Source organism: Eurosta solidaginis, chromosome 1 (genome assembly GCF_040869045.1).
Source record: "Eurosta solidaginis isolate ZX-2024a chromosome 1, ASM4086904v1, whole genome shotgun sequence".
Lineage (NCBI taxonomy): Eukaryota > Metazoa > Arthropoda > Insecta > Diptera > Tephritidae > Eurosta > Eurosta solidaginis.
Window position 1 is genome coordinate 272,395,727 of NC_090319.1, and position 22,398 is coordinate 272,418,124.

The window sequence follows — 22,398 nt, forward strand, 5'->3', positions numbered from 1 at the left end:
TGGTTAACAACGTCTTATAAAGTTTTCATAGAAAATTTATCTATTTGTTATCCATAACAACAATTATCGACAATTTATCCGTTTTTTGTTCGGTAACTGAAAATAAGCAAATCTTGGTTGTTATCGATAACTAGTCGATAACCGGTTGATAAAAGGTACCGCAGACTTGCTTGAAGGTCCCTTGGCTGGCATGGTTCTGCTTAGTCTTACCTGGACACTACGGACTCATTTAATGTATGTGAGGTCCTCATGGACCGGCTAGTTCAACTCGCACCAAACTGGAAAAGTAAGCGGAAAACATGGGTTTGATGGTGAATGAGGTCATAACGAAGTATCTTCTGTCATCGAGCAAAGAGTCACCGCACTTGCGCCTTGGCAACCACGCCACTGCTGGCAGGCATAATTTAGAAATAGTAAAAGACTTCGTTTTTTTGGGTACCATCCTGAACCCAAACTACAACAACAGCGTGAGATCCAGCGAATAATCACGTTTGCCAATTAATGCTACTTTGGAGTAGGTTGGCAAATGAAAAGTAAAATGTTCACTCTCGGCAATCGAAAATCATGCTCTACAAGTCACTTATCGTATTCGTCCTGCTATATGGTGCAGATGCATGGACCACGAAAACACCACATCAAGCGGCTCTGTGCTCGACAGAAATGTTTACGGACCTCTACGAGTACAGAAGAAGATTTAGTGATGAGCTGTACAAGTTTAAGCAGACATCAACAAAGTCCAGCAAATTAAAACAGAGCAGCTACGCAGGCTAGGTCATGTCATGCGTACGAAAGATGATGCTCCAGCTAAGAAAGTATTTTCATCAGAAACCGCCTATGGAAGCAGAGGAAGAGGGCGGCCCCAAATCCGCTGGTAGGATCAATTGAAAAGCGATTAAAATTCTCTGAGTGTGGCCAACGAAGAATAGACGGCCATAACCGTTTAATCGATAATCGCCAATTAAGTAATTAAAACAAATTTAACAAACTGCTTTTATAACATAATTGGTAATAATAATAAAAGTGCACAGCTAAAGCAAAAACCATTACACATAAATAAACTTCATAATCGCCATATCTATTTTTGAACATTTTCGAAGCGCCTCTTCGAAAATCCTTCCAAATAGCTTCTCTACTCAATCGATTGTATGAAAGTAATATACGACATGGCTGCTTTCAAAATCTACAAAATAAATTATTTATATTACACCTATTACACCATAAATTGCAGTACATAAATATTGAATTTAATCTGTCGGTTACTTACATTTACGAAACTACCTAGCGATGCCTCATAAAAGCCCGCCCTAATATTGATCTCACGTTGTGAACGTTGCATCATCAGCCGTAGAACATAACGATGACGTGGCGGTAAATTGTACCATTGTGACAATTGAACAGCTGAACCGACTGCTAAACTCTGCACGTAATAGTAAAATGTCAAAATTTAATACTGCCATAGAAAGTTCTTGAGACCTTAGAAACGGCAAAACAGAAAACTGCGTACCTCAATTTTTAGAAATTCAGCGCCATAACAGTAAATCAACAATTGTAACAAAATTGAGCTTAAGAATGTACAATAAATGACCATTTCCATGAAAACGCCCATATGCTGCAACAACAAGAACAATAAAAAGTTAGAAAATAAGCGTAACGAAAAATGCTTTAGAAAAAGAATTGAAGAAATCAGTATAAAATTGCATTGTGCTTACATACCGTTACCAGCTGATAGATGATGACACACACTTCCAACGATGTCATGAAAAATTGTCCAAAAATGATTGGTTTGAATATGTCTTGTACCCTTTTGGACATTGACAACAAATGCACATGGTATTTAACGTAGGAGCCGAGTTCACGTTGTAGCAGAGCATCGGATTTGTCAAAAGTATTAGTCTCGATGAAATATTGCAATGCTTGAAAATGTCCACGTAGATTTGTGGTGAATGAAACAAAGAGACCATCAACAGATGTTGCATGCATTACGACGGCAATTGTGACAAGGATTGTATAGACGTAGGCAAATTGGTAGCCAGGCGTGGATTCAAAATCAAACGGGAACCTATTTTTTAAATGTAGAAAAAGAAAATGTGTTATGAAATTTAAATTTTAATATAATGAATGTCGAAGACTGGCAGTTAATCCTTTTTATTAGGTTAGAGTTCTAATTTTTAATAAATTTTGACTTAGACCGTTAAGTTAAATACTAATTAATGCTTAAGGATCTGTTCTGCGACAAAGAAGGGCAGTGGGAGGTTGATTGCTGCTTTGATAGAAGCGTCTTCTTTGCGTATCGAACGGAAGACCGCTGACTTAACCTTGTTAGGAAGCTAATCGTATGGCCGGATCGCAAGCCAGAAAACACAATAGCGCACAAAGCGATGAGTTAGCCTTTGTAAGGAAGGAAAGTGTTGTATTGGCTTACTTTTAAAACTTAAAAAAAGGTAACGCTGGCTGACTCAGTTTTTCACCGAAGAGACAAATTTCATGGAGCAAGAGTCTTGACAGTGACGCTTATTGATCTTCTTTTTCATCTTGTACCAGTGCTGCGTGCTATCCAATGAGTGCAATCACTCACAAATTGTCATCGATATACTCTAACGCACCCGAGTGATTTGGTTGTTGCAGGAATTGGTTCCATTTTGCAATTGAAACAAGTAAGGACGGGACTGTCTTCGGTTGTGCCCAAGACTTCATACCTTTCATGAATGCCGTTCGTAATCTCCAAATAATCGGATGTATAAGATAAATATAAAATAAACAAGTAAGGAAGACTAAGTTCGGGTGTAACCGAACATTACATACTCAGCTGAGACCTATGGAGCCAAAATAAAGGAAAATCACCATGTAGGAAAATTAACCTAGGGTGACTCTAGAATGCGTTTGTACAATATGGGTATCAAACGAAAGGTGTTAATGAGTATTTTCAAATGGAGTGGACTTTAGTTCTATGGGTGGACGCCTTTTCGAGATATAGCCATAAAGGTAGACCAGGGGTGACTCTAGAATTTGTTTGTACGATGTGGGTACCAAATGAAAGGTATTAATGAGTATTTTAAAAGGGAGTGGGCCTTAGTTCTATAGGTGGACGCCTTTTCGAGATATCGCCATAAAGGTGGGCGAGGGTTCACTCTAGAATGCGTTTGTACAATATGGGTATCAAACGAAAGGTTTTAATGAGTATTTTAAAAGGGAGTGGCCCTTAGATGTATATGTGAAGGCGTTTTCGAGATATCGACCAAAATGTGGACCAGGGTGACCCAGAACATCATTTGTCGGATACCGCCAATTTATTTATATATTTAGTACCACGAACAGTCTTCCTGCCGAGATTCCAAGGGCTTTTGATTTTGCCCCGCAGAACTTTTTCATTTTCTCTATTTAATATGGTAGGTGTGACACCCATTTTACAAAGTTTTTTTCTAAGGTTATATTTTGCGTCAATAACCCAACCCAATTACCATGTTTCATCCATTTTTTCGTATTTGGTATAGAATTAAAGCATTTTTTTTTAAATTTTTCGTAATTTTCGATATCGAAAAAGCGGGCGTAGTCATAGTCGGATTTCGACCATTTTTTACACCAATACAAAGTCAGTTCAGATAAGTGCGTGAACTGAGTTTAGTAAAGATATATCGATTTTAGCTCAAGTCATCGTGTTAACGGCCGAGCGGAAGGACAGACTGTAAACTGTATATAAAAACTGGGCGTGGCTTCAACCGATTTCACGCTTTTTCACAGAAATAAGTTATCGTCCTAGAATCTAAGCCCCTACCAAATTTCACAAGGATTGGTAAATTTTTGTTCGACTTATGGCATTAAAAGTATCCTAGGCATATTAAATGAAAAAGGGCGAAGCCACGCTCATTTTGAATTTTTTTTTTATTTTTGTACTTTGTTGCACCATATCATTACTGGAGTTGAATGTTGACATAGTTTACTTATATACTGTAAAGGTATTAAATTTTTTGTTAAAATTTGACTTAAAAATTTTTTTTTTTTAAAGTGGGCGTGGTCGTTCTCCGATTTTGCTAATTTTTATTAAGCATACATACAGTGATAGGAGTAACGTTCTTGCCAAACTTCATAATGATATCTTCAACGACGGCCAAATTACAGCTTGCAAAACTTTTAAATTACCTTCTTTTAAAAGTGGGCGGCGCCACGCCCATTGTCCAAAATTTTACTAATTTTCTATTCTGCATCATAACTTCAACTCACCTACCAAATTTAATCGCTTTATCCGTCTTTGGTAATGAATTATCGCACTTTTTCGGTTTTTCGAAATTTTCGATATCGAAAAAGTGGGCGTGGTTATAGTCCGATATCGTTCATTTTAAATAGCGATCTGAGATGAGTGCCCAGGAACCTACATACCCACTTTCATCGAGATACTTCAAAATTTACCCAAGTTATCGTGTTAACGGGCAGACGGACGGACGGACATTGCACAATCAAATTTTTTTTCGATAGTGATGATTTTGATATATGGAAGTCTATATCTATCTCGATTCCTTTATATATGTACAACCAACCGTTATCCAATCAAAATTAATATACTCTGTAAGCTATGCTCAACTGAGTATAAAAATAAATAGGTACTTTGTGTGAGGATGCAAAGTTTCAGGGTTTTTGTGGTCTGCATGTAAAAACTATGACTATGAATCACGTATTTCAACAATATATGACGTAAACGTAAGTATTTGATGAAATTTGTTGAAATTTTAAGCTTTTAGCCGTAAAAAAGGGGAAAAAAATAAAGTTTATATGGGGTATATAATAAATATACCACCGATCTCTATGATTTTTTCAGAAAACTATATACGCTATATACGTAAGCATTTGGTGAAATTTGAAGCTTCTTGCTGTTAAAATGGGGCTGAAATTGCAGAAAAATATATATACTATATATACCATCATATATATATATATATTATATATATCACCGATCTCTATGATTTTTTACACAACAATATATATTATATACGTAAACAGTCGGTGAAATTGGAAGCTTATAGCTGTTCAAATGGGGTAGAAATTGCGAAAAGTCTCTTATCTGAACAATCGGTTGTATGAGATATATACTATATCTACAACCGATCTCTATAATTTTTTCAGACATCAATATATGCTATATACGTAAGCATTTGTTGAAATTTGAAGCCTCTAGCTCTTAAAATAGGGCAGTAATTACGAAAAGTTCCTTATCTGAACAATCGGTTGTGGGGGATATATACTATATATACGACCGATCTCATAAATTTTTTCAGACAATAATATGTGCAATATACGAAAGTATATGGTGAAGTTTTAAGCTTCAATCTGATAAATTGAGGAAGATATGAAAAAATCTTCTTTTTCTGAAAAATCGGTTGTATGGAGAATATATGCTATAGTGGTCCGATCCGGCCGGTTCCGACAAATGTCTAATCGGACACCCAAATACACACGCTCACCAAATTTTATCAAGGTATCTCAAAAATTGAGAGACTAGTTTGCGTACAAACAGACAGACGGAAAGACGGACACGGCTAAATCAACTCAGCTCTTCATCCTGATTATTTCGGTATACTTAATGGTGGCGCTGTCTTACCATTTAGGGTTGCGTGACGAAATTAATATACCATTTCATTTTCATGAAAGGTATAAAAACGCGTTAAATGTGCGACATACAATACGTATGACAAGGTGGATTCTGGATAAGTAAGACTTTACAATATTCAGCTCAAAGTTGTGCCAGAGCGGCGTGTGTATCCATAAGAAGTGTGGTTTCCTCGGCTGCGATTTTCGAGTATTCGGCACTTAGGACAGGGCTCGCCGGGAGTTTATCGGCATACAAATTTGGCGCCTTGCGCGTGGCAGAGAGCTTCGATATGTAAACATTAAGCAAAAAAAAGGAACAAGTACCTGTGGGAGAGGAACTGCTTACTTTCTTGCTCAGAATGATGAGCCGAGTTACAGGCTTTCCTTCTTCTATTGGGAGAAATAGTAAAATGGAGATAATTATAACAATTCTAGAGGAAGCTGTCCCAAACGGACAAAAGCATTGCACAAGCTAACAGTTTTATTGGGTGCATATATCGCTGAACCCCACCATACCAAAGCCCAAGATATGGAGCTCAATAAAAGTATCAAAATGTTTATTCTTCTTCTTGTATCGATTGGAAGACTGCTCCAAGGTTTTAAAACGATTTATCGAGGCCATTGACCTTTTCGCATCATGTTGATCCGGTACGTTCAAAAAAATAGCACTATTAAGGAAACATTCTGAAGTTCGTGAAAATTATTTCGTATGAACACAATACAACTACTTGGCTCTCCTTCCGTGACGAACTTGGGGTCGCCAGTCCCCCGCCCTCTACATAACCAGGATGCGCTCCCGATATATAGACTTGACAATTGGGTTGGAGAAGCTGACACCACATTGAAAATGTTATACTATACAATCCAATGAATCCCGTCGAAGAAGAAAATATAGATGGTGAAGTTGGCATGCCCTGGGAAGAAAGTATTACTTATCTGGCCTAATGAAAGATAGACTCTCAGATCAATAATGATAACATGCCAAAAGCAGTTGAGTTAAACTTCAAGTTCGAAATTCTGAAATTAGCGGGTAGAAAAAAGGGCAAAACGGTACGGTGTTTCGGGGCTCATCTTATTATTTATATATTATGCAAAATTTAAAGTCATGATAATAGCTGGAAGGAAGAAATACTGAGCTTCTGAAGGCCAATATGTATTGAGAAAAACCAAATATATGTACAAATCTAATTCAGGAATAAGTATTCGAAAAGTTCATCTTTTATGATTATATGGACGTCAGCAAGGATTCATGGTGATGGCTGCAAAGGATATTTTAATTAGTACAACTCCAATAGCCGTTAGCTGTTAGTTAATTCAGTTCAAGGAATATTAAGAGGGGTCTCTTCATAAAAGAACTGACATTCATTAATTAGATTTCTGAAGGACGAGGTGAACTCCAAATGCTCAACAATAGGACTGATGCTTGCTGTCAACTCCAATAGCCGTTAGCTGTTAGTTAATTCAATTCAAGGAATATTAAGAGGGGTCTCTTCATAAAAGAACTGACATTCATTAATTAGATTTCTGAAAGACGAGGTGAACTCCAAATGCTCAACAATAGGACTGATGCTTGCTGTCAACTCCAATAGCCGTTAGCTGTTAGTTAATTCAATTCAAGGAATATTAAGAGGGGTATCTTCATAAAAGAACTGACATTCATTAATTAGATTTCTGAAGGACGAGGTGAACTCCAAATGCTCAACTACAGCATTATGATATCTGTCCTGAACATGAAATGGTATTAACTTCGGTCCACTGTCGTAAGTTTAAAAGTATCAAAAGAAGAAAATTTGGACTCAGAACGACGAGTTGAGTTTACTAGGTCATGTCCATTTATCTTCATGAATTTGTTGGATCCGATGTATTTTGTCCTTTTCACATTTTTGATCTGGATAAACAAATAGTAAGGCTTAGTTTCTTTCCAATTTGCATCGCTCTACTTCTTCTCCCGACTCCGAGTGCCATCTGCAAGCATCTGATATTTCGATAATCTTGTTCATGTTCGTTTTCCTGGATTTTAACGCAGCACAAATAAAATAATTTAAAAAAAAATTTTAGTTAGACGGTTTTATTGAAAACAAAACTTAATTAAATAAGCAATAATAATAATACTAAAAGCTGGAAAATAATTAGGTAGGTCCTAGGTGCTAATCCTCACACTCCTCACCGATCTAGGGCGTTGATCAGACAAATAAATAAAAGCGTTGGACGCGTGAAATTTCTAAAAACGGGAGTCGTAGCATACCTGATTAAGGTTCAGTTTGTCTTACTTATACATATATGAAAATATGATTTGTTAAGAAATGAACGGTTGACTATCAATCATTAAGAATTCATACAAGTGAAAAATCTTTCTATTCTTACATTGCCATACTTACCTGTCAAATAATAGCAGACAGGGAGAATGGCGGTCGCGAATGTCCAGAGAATGGAAAATAGGTTTGTTTTTTGCTCGCGGTTATTAAATTGAACTGCGATGAATTGCCCATTTGTGTTTCAAATCAGATTTTCTTTTGAATGTGTATACTGAAAATCAGACTACATATTTCTATTCATTTCTAAAATCTAGTTAACAGATAAAATCTGAGCAGCCACTTAAGCGAACGTTTTAAAATATGTAAATAATGCAATATACCAGCCGCCTACAAAAATGTTTGAAAAAGATTATTAAGCAAATGATTTAAGTAAACGAACTGCGATTAAACAGGTGATCGAGGCTGTTTACTATTGTCAACGCTTTTATCAAAAATTCGCCACTTGTATGAATTCAAATGCTCTCAATAGAAATTTTACGCGTCTGATCAACGCCCTAAATTGATGAGGAGGGTGATGACTAGTACCTAGGACCTACATAATTATTTTCTAGCTTCTAGTATTATTATTACTTAGTTAAGTATTGTTTTAAATACAAACGTTTAACTTAAATTTTGTTTTAATCATTTTTTTTTTTTTCAAGTTTTTAGTCTTTATTTAATTGCCTATTATTTCTTATTATATTTAGTTCACTTAGTGACTCATTATTATAAGGACTCTTTTCTGAAAATTTGTTAAAATCTAAGTCCTCAATACATAATACTTCCAAAGACTTTATTCACCTCGGCGCCACGTATGCTTGTCCCTCCACGAACTCCAAAGTATTTTGATGTCACTTCTACCGGACTATATGTAATATTTGTCCCAAATATGAGCCAAATCGGACATCATAGGTCGCTTTCTATTCTTGTATATATTGTGTTACAAATATGAGCCAAATCGGACCACAGATACGATTTTTGTGAATATCTCGATCCTTGCGCCACCAAGCGGCGATTTTTTTCATAGGTCACTTTCTATTCTAGTATTAATTATGTGTTCCAAATATGAGCCAAATCGGATTACAAATAAGATTTTCTTTAATATCTCGTTCCTTGCGTCACCTGGCGGCGTTTTTTTCCTATGTCGCTTTCTATTCATGTATGTATTACGTGTTCCAAATATGAGCCAAATCGGACCACAAATACGATTTTTGTGAATATCTCGATACTTGTGCCACCTAGCGGCGATTTTTTTATATGTCGCTTTCTATTTTTGTATGTATTATGTGCTCTAAATATGAGCCAAATCAGACCACAAATACGATTTTTTTGAATATCTCGATCCTTGCGTCACCTGGCGTCGTTTTTTTCATATGTCGCTTTCTATACATGTATGTATTATGTGTTCCAAATATGAGCCAAATCGGACCACAAATACTATTTTTGTGAATATCTCGATCCTTGCGCCACCTAGCGGCCATTTATTTTTCATAGGTCGCTTTCTATTTTTGCATGTATTATTTGTTCCAAATATGAGCCAAATCGGACTACAAATACGATTTTTGTGAATATCTCGATCCCTGCGCCACCTAGCGGCGACTTTTTTCATAGTTCGCTTTCTATTCTTGTATGTATTATGTGTTCCAAATACGAGCCAAATCGGACCACAAATACGATTTTTATACCAGCTGTACTTGTACACAGGGTATTATAACTTTGATTGGATAACGGTTGGTTGTACAGGTATAAAGGAATCGAGATAGATATAGACTTCCATATATCAAAATCATCAGTATCGAAAAAAAATTTGATTGAGCCATGTCCGTCCGTCCGTCTGTCGTCCGTCCGTCTGTCTGTTAACACGATAACTTGAGTAAATAGTGAGATATCTTCACCAAATTTGGTACACGAGCTTATCTGGACCCAGAAAAGATTGGTATTGAAAATGAGCAAAATCGAATGATAGCTACGGCCACTTTTTATATATATAACATTTTGGAAAACACAAAAAACCTAATTACTTAGTAAATACAACACCAAGAATGTTGAAATTTGACATGTGGGCTGATATTGAGACTCTTGATAAAAATTTAAAAAAAAATTTTAAAATGGGCACGGCACCGCCCACCTGTGATAAAATCAATTTTACAAATATTATTAATCATAAATCAAAAATCGTTAAACCTATCGCAACATAATTCGGCAGAGAGATTGCCTTTACTACAAGAAATGCTTTGAAGAAAAATTAACGAAATCGGTTAAGAACCACGCCCGCTTTTATATTGATGATTTTTAAAAGGGTCGTGGACGAATAAAATAAGCTATAACTTTGCAAAAGATAGCTTTATATCAATGGTATTTCATTGCCCAAGTGGATTTATAACAATAAATAGGAAAAATTTCTAATTTAAAAAAATTGGCGTGGCACCCCCCTTTTTATGACTAAGCAATTTTCTATGTTTCGGGAGCCATAACTCGAAGAAAAATTAGTTGAGAATAAACCATATATATGTGGTGCGTCGACAACGTTATGACTTAATACAATGCGTTAACGCACCCACAAAACGTTTAAGCTGCAAATAAGAACAAACAAACCATTTTTAGTGTAAATTATGGAATTGTCATTACTTTTTCACTTGTGTTTCCGTTTAATAAAAATCATCATAAAATTCGCTAATAGTACCATATTGGTGACCCGCACGTTTTCGAACAATTCTTGAAATTTCTAAGTAAGAAGAATGTCTTTAAACGATAGTACAATGGTAACAGGTGGATCCTCCATTCCTGATGCCACACTGTCACAATTGCATACACCACGATTGCCGCTTCCCACGATGTCTGAGGAAAATATTGAAGCCTACTTTTATTCATTAGACTTCTGGTTCGAAGCTTCGCGAATTACAACTGACGCGGCAAAATTCAGCATCGTACTTGCAAGTGTACCTCCGACTAAACTTATGGAGCTTCGAACACTTGTGGAGAGCGCACCTGCAACTGGACGTTACGCTTACATTCAGAAAAAGTTAATTGAGCATTTCACCGAAAGCCAGCAACGCCGCCTCCAAAGAGTTTTGAAAGAGCTCACCTTAGGGAATCGACGACCAAGTGATTTGTACAACGAGATGCGTCGCACCGCCGGCCCAACACTTAGTGAAAGCATTTTGCACGATCTTTGGGTAAGTCGTTTACCAGCCTACACACAGGCAGCAATAATTGCAACAAGTGTACCTATTAGCGAAAAGATTAAAATCGCCGATTCTATAACTGACTGTGTCGCTCTCAAAGAAGGGCAGGTATGTGAGGTTAGTGTCGAACCTCAACAATCACGTGAGATTTCTAACCTACGAGCCGAGATTGCTGCTTTGACTAAGCAAGTCGGAAAGCTTTTAGATAATCAAAGCGTAAAAGCTCCCCCACGTGCTAGATCTTTATCCCGCTCAAGGTCAAATCAAAGCCAACAAAGTTGTTGGTATCATGCCAAATTTGGCAATAAGGAAACTAAATGTCGGCAGCCATGTTCATTCGCATCAACTGATCAAAAACAATCTACACAGTAACAATGCTCAGCTAATTTAATATCAGAGATCGGCAAACACTCTGGTTCTTCGAAAAGTTATAGACTTTGCATTTTTGACCCTTCATCCAACATCAAGTTTTTGGTTGACTCAGGTGCTGATGTTTCTGTCATTCCGAAGTCAACAAAATTAGCTCGAGCAAGTCCTACAACTATGCAATTGTTTGCTGCGAACGGCACAGCCGTTTCTACTTATGGCGAAGTTATTTTAAATCTAAATTTAAAGCTTCGACGAGAGTTGTTGTGGAATTTCGTTTTTGCGGATGTATCGCGAGCTATTTTGGGCGCAGATTTTCTTGGCTTCCACGGACTTGTTGTCGATTTACAAGGCCGACGGCTTATTGACCGAGTTACGCTACTCAAGGCCCCATGTTCGACACAGGAGCTAGAATCTTCAAGCATCTCTACTATAAACTACACTCAAAAGTTTGCTCAACTGCTTAGAGAGTTCACTGAAATTACACGCCCGAAGCCGATCGGTAGCCAAACAACGTCATCGATCTTCCATCGAATTACTACGAACGGACAACCCACTTTCGCACGACCTCGGCGCTTATCGCCAGAAAAATTAGCAGCTGCTCGTACGGAATTCGAATCTCTAATCAAGCTTGGGATTTGTCGTCCATCGTCAAGTTACTGGGCCAGCCCCTTGCATTTAGTTCGAAAAGCCGACGGTTCGTGGAGGCCCTGCGGCGATTATAGAGCCCTGAACGCTATTACCACTCCGGACCGTTATCCGCTCCCTTTTCTCCAGGATTTTTCGACGATATTATCAGGTAAAACTATTTTTTCTAAAATTGATCTACAAAAGGCATTTCATCAAGTGCCTATACACCCAGACGATATTTGCAAAACTGCGATTACAACCCCATTTGGGTTATATGAGTTTACCCACATGACTTTCGGCTTACGGAATGCCGCACAAACCTTCCAGCGTCTTATTAACGAAGTGTTTCGCGGATTGGATTTTACGTTTACTTATCTAGACGATATTTGTATCGCTTCGAAATCCATTGAGGAACACAAAGAACATCTCCGTTTGGTATTCAGTCGTTTGAGCACTAACAATCTAACGATCAATGTAGCTAAGTCTCGCTTCGACGTATCAGAACTTGAATTTTTGGGCCACTCCATCACGAAAGATGGTATTCGACCCTTACCTACTCGTGTAGACGCGCTGATTAGTTTTAACCTGCCTGTCGTCGCAAAAGAGCTTAAACGCTTCTTGGCGATGCTGAATTTTTATCGAAGGTTTTTGCCTAATGCTCTGTTTCATCAATCGCCATTATTTGCTATGATTCCTGGCAATAAGAGAAACGACACCACTCGTCTTGTGTGGACAGAGAACGCAAAAAATCATTTTGAGGCATGTAAGGCACAGCTCGCTAATTGTGCCATGCTAGCTCACCCTCTGCCGGATGCAGAGCTCTCACTCTGGGTTGATGCATCCGACTACGCAGCCGGAGCGGTTTTAAATCAAGTTGTTGATGGGAATCTCCAGCCGCTTGGATTCTTTTCGAGGAAATTTACGCCAGCCGAAGCGCGTTATAGTACATACGACCGTGAGCTTTCTGCGATTTACTTTGCTATGCGCCACTTTGGTTATATGGTGGAGGGTCGCAGTTGCCATGTTTATACTGATCATAAGCCTCTTACCTTTGCATTTTCACAGGTACTACACAAAGCTTCAGATCGGCAAGTGAGACAGTTGGAGTTCATTTCACAAATAACAACAGACATTCGACATGTTAAAGGTGAGGATAATGTGACTGCTGACTTGCTTTCTCGCATTAACGCACTAACGGCTACGCCTATTAACTACGACGAACTAGCTGACGACCAAATTAACGTTGTAGAGCTAACTTCATATATTGACGGCAGTAAGAACCATTCGCTCAAGTTAAAAAGCATTTTACTACCTTTTAGCCAAAAGAGAGTAGTTTGCGATGTTTCGACCGCTAACATTCGCCCTTTCATTACAAAGAAGTTCCGTAACCAGGCCCTACACGCAACACACAACCTATCGCACCCTGGTATGCGCGCCACAGCTAAATTGATGACTCAACGGTTTGTGTGGCCTGGTATTCAGTGCGACAGCAAAATGTTTGCCAAAACATGCGTTCAATGTCAAAAAAACAAAATTATTCGTCACAATCAGAGCGTACTACAACGTCGAGAATGTGCGAGACAACGCCTTGCACATTTGCACATCGACATCGTCGGCCCGTTTCCGCTTTCGGATGGCAACAAATATTGCCTAACAGTCATAGACCGATATACTAGATGGCTTGAGGCATATCCAATACCAAATATGACTGCACCAATTGTTGCTAAAGCACTTCTCAGTGGCTGGATTGCTCGATTCGGCGTACCCATTGATATCACTTCCGACCTCGGACGTCAGTTCGAAAGCGCCTTGTTTGGCGAACTGATGCGCTGCTTGGGAATTTCTCATTTACGCACCACTCCATATCATCCGCAGGCAAATGGATTGATAGAACGCTGGCATCGGACGCTCAAGGCCTCCATTTTATGCCACCAAGTCGATCAGTGGACAACGTACTTGCCATTCATATTATTAGGCCTGCGTTCGCCCTTTAAATCCGATATAGGTTGCACTCCAGCTGAATTAACGTACGGAACTACTCTTCGTCTACCATCAGATTTGTTCGTATCAGGTTCGAACTACGTCAACGAAGCGGATTTGGTTAGGGAACTGCGTAAGATAATGAATGAGCTACGACCGATGGACACGAGTTGGCATTCGCCGAAAAAGCCTTTTGTAAATGCAAAATTAGATTCAACAGACAACGTTTTCATCAGGGATGACTCAATTCGTCCATCCCTGTCAGTACCTTACAAGGGGCCGTACAAAGTTCTCAGTCGAAATCCGAAATTTTATGTGATCGAGGTCAATGGGAATAAATCGAAAATTTCGATCGATCGTATAAAACCCGCCTTCATCGCACAATCTACAGCATTCTAGGAGGGGAATACTGTGGTGCGTCGACAACGTTATGACTTAATACTATGCGTTAACGCACCCACAAAACGTTTAAGCTGCTCGCACCTTTAGAAGCGGCTGCCAAAATACAACCCTACAAATAAGAACAAACAAACCTTTTTTAGTGTAAATAATGGAATTGTCATTACTTCTTCACTTGTGTTTCCGTTTAATAAAAATCATTATAAAATTCGCTAATAGTACCATATATATATGTATTATTGCGCAGCCTTGTAGCACTATTAAGCTCACGAAACAAATAGCAACAGCATTTCAAATGTACAGCTTCCTTACTTGGTATTAAACGGTTTTATTTAGCTTGACTTGACAGGGTGGACGGCCGGCACGAATTTTATTTTATAATTGAAATTTAAGTAACTTCCCGATAAGCTACAAGCTTGAAACTTGGAATATAGTTCAGAACCCGATGACAATACAATAATAAGAAAAAATCCCCGCTAGGTGGCGCAAGGATCGAGATATTCACAAAATTCGTATTTGTGATCCGATCTGGCTCATATTTGGAACACATAATACATACAAGAATAGAAAGCGAACTATGAAAAAAGTCGCCGCTAGGTGGCGCAGGGATCGAGATATTCACAAAAATCGTATTTGTAGTCCGATTTGGCTCATATTTGGAACACATAATACATACAAAAATAGAAAGCGACCTATGAAAAATAAATGGCCGCTAGGTGGCGCAAGGATCGAGATATTCACAAAAATAGTATTTGTGGTCCGATTTGGCTCATATTTGGAACTAATAATACATACATGAATAGAAAGCGGCATATGAAAAAAACGACGGCAGGTGACGCAAGGATCGAGATATTCAAAAAAATCGTATTTGTGGTCTGATTTGGCTCATATTTAGAGCACATAATACATACAAGAATAGAAAGCGACATATAAAAAAATCGCCGCTAGGTGGCACAAGTATCGAGATATTCACAAAAATCGTATTTGTGGTCCGATTTGGCTCATATTTGGAACACGTAATACATACAAAAATAGAAAGCGACCTATGAAAAATAAATGGCCGCTAGGTGGCGCAAGGATCGAGATATTTGGCTCATATTTGGAACTAATAATACATACATGAATAGAAAGCGACATATGAAAAAAACGACGGCAGGTGACGCAAGGATCGAGATATTCAAAAAAATCGTATTTGTGGTCTGATTTGGCTCATATTTAGAGCATATAATACATACAAGAATAGAAAGCGACTTATGAAAAAATCGCCGCTAGATGGCGCAAAGATCGATATATTAAAAGAAATCGCATTTGGGATCCGATTTGGTCCATATGTGGAACACATAATACATACATGAATAGAAAGCGACCTATGATGTCCGATTTGGCTCATATTTGGAACAAATATTACATACAGTCCGGTAGAAGTGACAGCAAAATATTTTGGATTTGGAGGAGGGACAAGCATACGTGGCGCAGAGTCGAGTAAAGTCTTTGGAAGGATTATGTATTGAGGACTTATATTGTAACAAATTGTCAGGAAAGAGTCCTTGTAATAATGAGTTACTAAATGAACTAAATAGAATAAGAAATAATAGGCAATTAAATAAAGACTAAAAACTTGAAAATAAAATAATTAAAAAACATTTTTTAAGTTAAACGATTTTATTGAAAACAATACTTACATGAAGGGCGTTGATCAGACAATTAAATAAGGGCGCTGAACGCGTCAAATTTCTATTGATAGTCCTAACTAACTTAAGACCAACTGAACTTTAATCTTTAAACTTTTAGGCGTAGCATATCTTCACATTTTTAGAAATTTCACGCGCCCAACGTTTTATTTAATTGTCTGATCAACGCCCTAGATTGATGAGGAGTGTGATGACTAGTACCTAGGACCTACTAAATTATTTTCTAGCTTTTCGTATTATTATTACGTCAGTTAAGTATTGTCTATAATATAAAAATAAGTCGAGTTTTACTTCCTGACGCTCTAACTCCAGAACGCACGAACCGATTTCCACGGTTTTGCATTCGTTGGAAAAGTCTCGGGCTCCGTGAGGGTTATAGCAATATAGCAAAATTCAGGATCGACACACAGGGTCTCGATATATAGGCCAAAACGTGGACCCGGGTACCCCTAGAATGTGTTTATAGAATATGGATAACAAATGAAAGCTGTTGGTGAGTGCTTTAGTAGAGGATAATTTTCATACACCTGGGTGACTAGGGTCTCGAGATATAAGCCAAAACGTGGATCAGGGTAACACTAAGATGTGTTTTTACATTATGGATATCAAATTGAAGCTGTTGATGTATGCTTTAGTACAGAGTAAGTTTTACACCGCTGGGGGACTAGGGCCTCGAGATATAGGCCAAAACTTGGGCCCGGATAGCCCTAGAATTTGTGCGTATTATGGATATCAAATAAAAGCTGTTGCTCAAAGCTTTAAATTAATTTTCATTGTGAAATTCGATTTAGTCGCATCAACCTGGCAAAACTGATAAATATGCATGCGAAGCCGAAATAGAGACATGAATTAATAATACCCACATACGTATTTACATACGTCCTTTTCGATTTGGCTCAAATTTGGTATATAGATTTGCATATATTAGTATTTACAATGCTTTTTTCCGGGAAGTAGACCAGAGACGGACTGGGACTGGGTTTAGGACTAGGACTGGGACTGAGACTGAGACTCGGAGTGGGACTGGGTCTGAGACTCGGAATGGGACTGGAACAAAATACATACCACCCTCTGGGACTGGAAATAAGATATGAAGAAGAATGAGAAAACTTGAGAGAAGAGAAAAGAGAGAAGGAGAAGGAGACTGAGAAAGAGATAGAATGAGACGAAGATGGAGATAGATGAAGCGAAAAATACGGAGGGAGGAGCGAATACAAATATTAGGAAAACGTGTAGAGGGGCGGGGCAGAGTTAGACGGAAAAAGCTTATTAAAATGTATGCAGATAGACCAAATTTAGGGCAGAACAAAGTCTGCCAGGTCTGCTAGTCTTCAATAAAACCGTTTAATTAAAAGTTTTTTTTTTTAATTATTTTATTTCAAATATATCGATCGATGCGCCACCTAACGAAGTTTTTTTTTTGCTTATTATTGCATTGTCATCGGGTTCTGTACTATATTCCAAGTTTCAAGCTTGTAGCTTATCGGGAAGTTACATAAATTTCAATTACAAAATTCTGAATGCCCGCTCAAGTCAAGCTAAATAAAACCATTTAAAAAATAGAGTATAGGACCCCCTGCTTTTGGTTAAGTGGAGGAGGAAATATTCTGCTAGTTGGATATAGTTATCCAAAAACATCGATGATTTGTGCTTTGGAGTTCTTTGCAAAGTCCGGGGAAACTTTGTCAATTAAAAAAAAAATTAATACCCAATCATGGAACTATTTTGAAATTTGTTCTGGCCACGTAAGTCTTATAGTTTATGTACATGCATATATTAACCCGTTGAGTGTATTAACAAAACCGAATTATATGAATAGCTTAAAAGATAAAATCAGGGCTGAAAATATTTATGTCACACCATATATCTTTCTTTTCATACCTCATTGGCATTGGCAGCTCCTTCATCAACGGCTTCCCATGCAGCTTAGCCCAAATCATGCTTATCAATGGTTTTATAGAAAAATACAAGCCCGTACAAGAGACGCTGTAGAAATACAACTTGACGAATCGGTTTGCAGCGACATTGGCCGTCACCAAACACTTTTTGGCGCCTATTATATTCACTGAAATTCGACAACTCGTAAGATAAAATGTTATGAAATTCGGCATTGCATCTGCATTCATGAATCATCTGTAAAGCACTTAAGATGGGTCAAATTTTGTTGAGGTAAATAAAATACGAGAATGCCAAGGTTACGGCTATGTCAAAAATATGTTGTCAAGATTTTTTCGATATCTATGTTTATAATGTAGCCGTAATCTTCGTAGTAATAGCCATAACCATAACCATAGCCATAATCATAACCATAAATAAAAGCATAACCACAACCATAAGCATAACCCTAACCATAACAATAACCATCATCATAACCATTCCCACAACCATAAACATAACTATAAACATAATCATGAGCATAACCACAGCAGTGTTTATACTCATAACAATAACAAAAAGCAAACCCATAACCATAACTATAACCGTAACCGGAACAATAACAATTTCTAAAACATGTGTACAACCGTTAATTTTTTATCATTATTTCCAAATTCATGCTTGTAACCATTACTATTCAGCAACTATTACCGTTACCGCGATTGTTTTTACAACTATCACCGTAAGGGGTGGGAGGGAAGCAACAAATTAAATGGGGTTACACTGAAATTTCAGCCCTTGTTCGGGAAAAATCCCGAGTCGCTCCGGTACATAGAACCGGCTGCCTTGGGAAGCGCTCACCGTATATGTAACCATGACTTTGTTCATAACCATAGCTGCAATCCTAACCGAATTTGTTTTTTTTTTAATCATAACTGTGACAGTCGCTGTTTCTATAATTATAAGTCTTACCGTTACTGTCTCTTTAACACAAACCTAATCTTAATTATAATCATAAATTTTTATGTCACCATAGCCTTAACCATTGTAAGTGTGCTTTAAACCAAATCCGTAACCGTAATATTGAATGCTACTTAAACAATTTCCGTAACCGTATTATTTCTATAACCATAAATTTAAATAGTTCAACAAACTTAACCATAACCGTGACTAATTCTATAACCTTAAAATTAACTGTACAAATTCCCATTCCCATAGCCATATCTGTAACCGTAACTGTTTTTATTACAATGCTAGTAACCGTAACCATATTGTATTTATACTTAATCAAAGCTTTAGCTGTAACCTTCATTGATACCATGATCAATAACGCAGTCGTAAGAATTTCTATAAACCGAATTGTCAATGTAGTCATGAGCGTGACACTAACTGCAACCAAAACTGTGATTGAACCTGTAAATAAAATAAGTATATCCGATTTTACTTCTTTTTCTTCTTCATTACCATCACGCTATAAGCATATCACCGTAGGTGCTATAACGGCAAAAGCACTCCGTGAAAGTTTGTGATGATGGTAACGATAAGGTCGGTATGTTGCCGGATTTGTATACGCCCCGGAATTAGATTGGCTTGCGTGAGGCTGATTTATTTTACCCTACAATTGAATGGGGAGTCGGCAAAGGTTAATGCTAATAATTTCTAGGCGAACCCCACTCTAAATGCCAAATATTCAAAACACGTAGTTGGGGAAAGGAATCTCTCAATGGTGACGCTACAACTTGTGGAAACTTTAAAAGGTTAAACTCTTACCTATCCAGAATCAATCCGGACACACCCAGTGTTTATCCCGCATGTAATGTGCCCCAACCGTCTTTTCAATTGTAGTGTAGAATTAACGCCTCTAACACTCATGTCTCTTTGGTCCGACCATGTTGAATAAAGCGAAGCACTGTTGCAACAACAACAACTTCTCAATCCTTCAGGCCGGTTCACCAAAATGCATTTGTGAAGTCAAAACCATTGCCATCATAAGGTATCGTCATATCTATACTCTTTCTTTTTCTCCTCCAACTTCTTTCAGACCTGTTTTTCCCCCTTCCTTTGCTTTTCTTTACCGTCCCTTAGGTTAGGTTGAACTGACTGGTCCATGAGGGCCTCACATAGACCGAATGAGTCCTTAGTGTTACCAAAAGTTTATTTAACGACCAACCTGAAACATCCTATCAAAACCAGGAACTATGTTATAAAATAACCCCATCCTTTTGGCAAATACTAGAGGCTTGGCCTAGGGCTTACGCCACTTGCTGCTTCTAGATGTGACAGTTGTATCACTCCTAATAGCTGGAGTCTTAGCCTGACAAGAGCAGAGCATAGGCACAAAACGTGCTCGATCGTTTCCTCCTCCAACCCGCACTTCCTACATCTGCTATCACTGGCCAAGCTTAATTTAAAGGCATGTGACGCCAGAAGGCAGTGTCCAGTAAGAATACTCGTCGTGCGTCTACAGTTCTCTCTTTTTAATGATAGTAGTCTAAGGTTGTAAGACCTATATATAATCTTCGACACTTTACGGCCCCGCGCTTGGACCCACGCCTTTCCCGTTTGATCGATAATGTGCTCCTCTCGCCTTCTCTCAATCTCACTCAATCTAATTGCGACGTCTACGGAGCAAGCTTCAACTGATGAGCCCTTTTTAGCTAACTTATCGGCTTTTTCATTCCCATCTATTCCCATTCGCCCTTTTGTTTCATCTATTGTTGTCTGGATTCACAGATTTTGTTATTTACACAAAAGTCTACTCTCTGAGCGCTATCTCGATGGCTAGATGCGCTGATATAAAATACAACAACAATACAACGCGCAACACGTAATATCGCAAACAACGATTAAACTTATCAAAAAGTCATTGATATAACCCACTTTATAAATATCAGTTATTAAATTCACGAATCCATGAAAACTACAAAGTCCAGGAGCCCACTGAAAAATACATTTTGCATATTGTATTCAAATGGGACCAGTATAACTCGTTTACTGGTATTTGGGGCAAATTCAAACCGTGGACTTTCCAGATCCTAGCTTGGCAGGATCGTGGTAATTCGTCGATGAAAAGTCAATTTTCGGCGAAAATATGTTGCATAGTGTATTCCAATAAAATATTCAAATTATGAGAGCTGACAACGCCCCGACCTCAAAAGTACCGACTTGCTACCTCCTATCCTGGAAGAAACTCTTTACAAATCGGTTCAAAGGTGGTTCACTAAAATGCAATTTTCTCAAAACGCGCTCAGGGAATTTTCGTAAACTTTTATTGCTGAGCTTAATTTAACTCACATAGAAGGAATCTGCAAAAAAACGAGAAAGGGTGACTTCGGAATAAAACATAGTTTAAGCATACCGCGTCCTTTGAACCGACTTGCCAAGGGCTTCTTCCAAGATAGGAGATGGCAAGTCGGTACTTTTTGGGTCGGGGCGTCCCCAGCTTTCATAATTTGAATATTTTATTTGAATACAACATGCACCATATTTTGGTGCAATTGCTCCTTCTTTGAACCGACTTGCCAAGGGTTTCTTCCAGGATAGGAGGTGGCAAGTCGGTACTTTTTGGGTCGGGGCGGTTCCAGCTCTCATAATTTGAATATTTTATTTGAATACACTATGCAACACATTTTAGACGAAAATTGGCTTTTCATCGACCAATTGCCACCATCCTACCAAGCTAGGATCTGGCAAGTCCACGGTTTGATGTTGCCAAAAATAGCGGCTCCCTTAATAACACAATTTGTTAAAGAAAAAAGTTTCACCTGAACAATTTGACCCACCCTTATACTCGTATCAATAGCCATATCAACTTACATTCGTCATACATCAATTCAAATTCTGCCATCAAACGTTTGAATTCATGTTTATAAGCCAAAAATGTTGAAGTCTTAATGACCGTTAGTACATTGGTGAAAACAATACTAAGACAAGCCGTTGCTAATGCCAAATCGTCAATATGATATATAATATAATCCATCATTGGCAATTGTGCCGACACCATTACCAACAACAACAACACATTCTTCAACATTTGACAAAAGTTATGGCAATACTTGGATTTTTGTTCATTTTCATTTAATTTATTATTGTTATCGTAAATATCTTGGTGACCCATTAGAGACAGACAATTTCGTTGTATCCTAAATAAATTTACAGGCATTGTTGAAGATGTTGCGTTGGTTATCTACTTCACACACAGCAGCTCTTACAGCTTGTATTTCACTTTCTGTCTTTTGTCGTTTAACCGTATTGGGTTTTCGTTCAATGTCACAAACTATTGTCACTTCTATGGAATATTCACATATTTCGTTTAAGTGTTTCAAATACATACAATTATCTCGTAATTAATTGTCACATTTGATACGATAATTACTTGTTTTGTATTTATGCTTGTAA

At 37.9% G+C, this 22,398-nt stretch overlaps 1 protein-coding gene across 1 annotated transcript; it reads right to left on the reverse strand.

The window, feature by feature from the left end:
- Positions 1-1,129: 1,129 nt before the first annotated feature.
- Or82a (Odorant receptor 82a) lies at positions 1,130-22,162 on the reverse strand. The gene is made up of 6 exons (XM_067770307.1): positions 21,817-22,162; positions 18,007-18,190; positions 1,714-2,059; positions 1,505-1,609; positions 1,265-1,417; positions 1,130-1,180 (listed from the first exon to the last, which is right to left on the reverse strand). Exons 1-6 carry the CDS (start codon positions 22,160-22,162, stop codon positions 1,130-1,132), a joined length of 1,185 nt encoding a protein of 394 aa, XP_067626408.1.
- Positions 22,163-22,398: the final 236 nt, after the last annotated feature.

Coding starts and splice junctions, on each gene's coding strand:
- Or82a (XM_067770307.1), bottom strand. CDS start 22,162: ATGCCTGTAAATTTATTTAGGATACAACGAAATTGTCTGTCTCTAATG. Junction 1,610..1,713: donor TCATCTATCAGCTGGTAACG/GTATGTAAGCAC, acceptor TTGTTGTTGCAG/CATATGGGCGTTTTCATGGA. Junction 1,418..1,504: donor CTGAATTTCTAAAAATTGAG/GTACGCAGTTTT, acceptor TATTACGTGCAG/AGTTTAGCAGTCGGTTCAGC.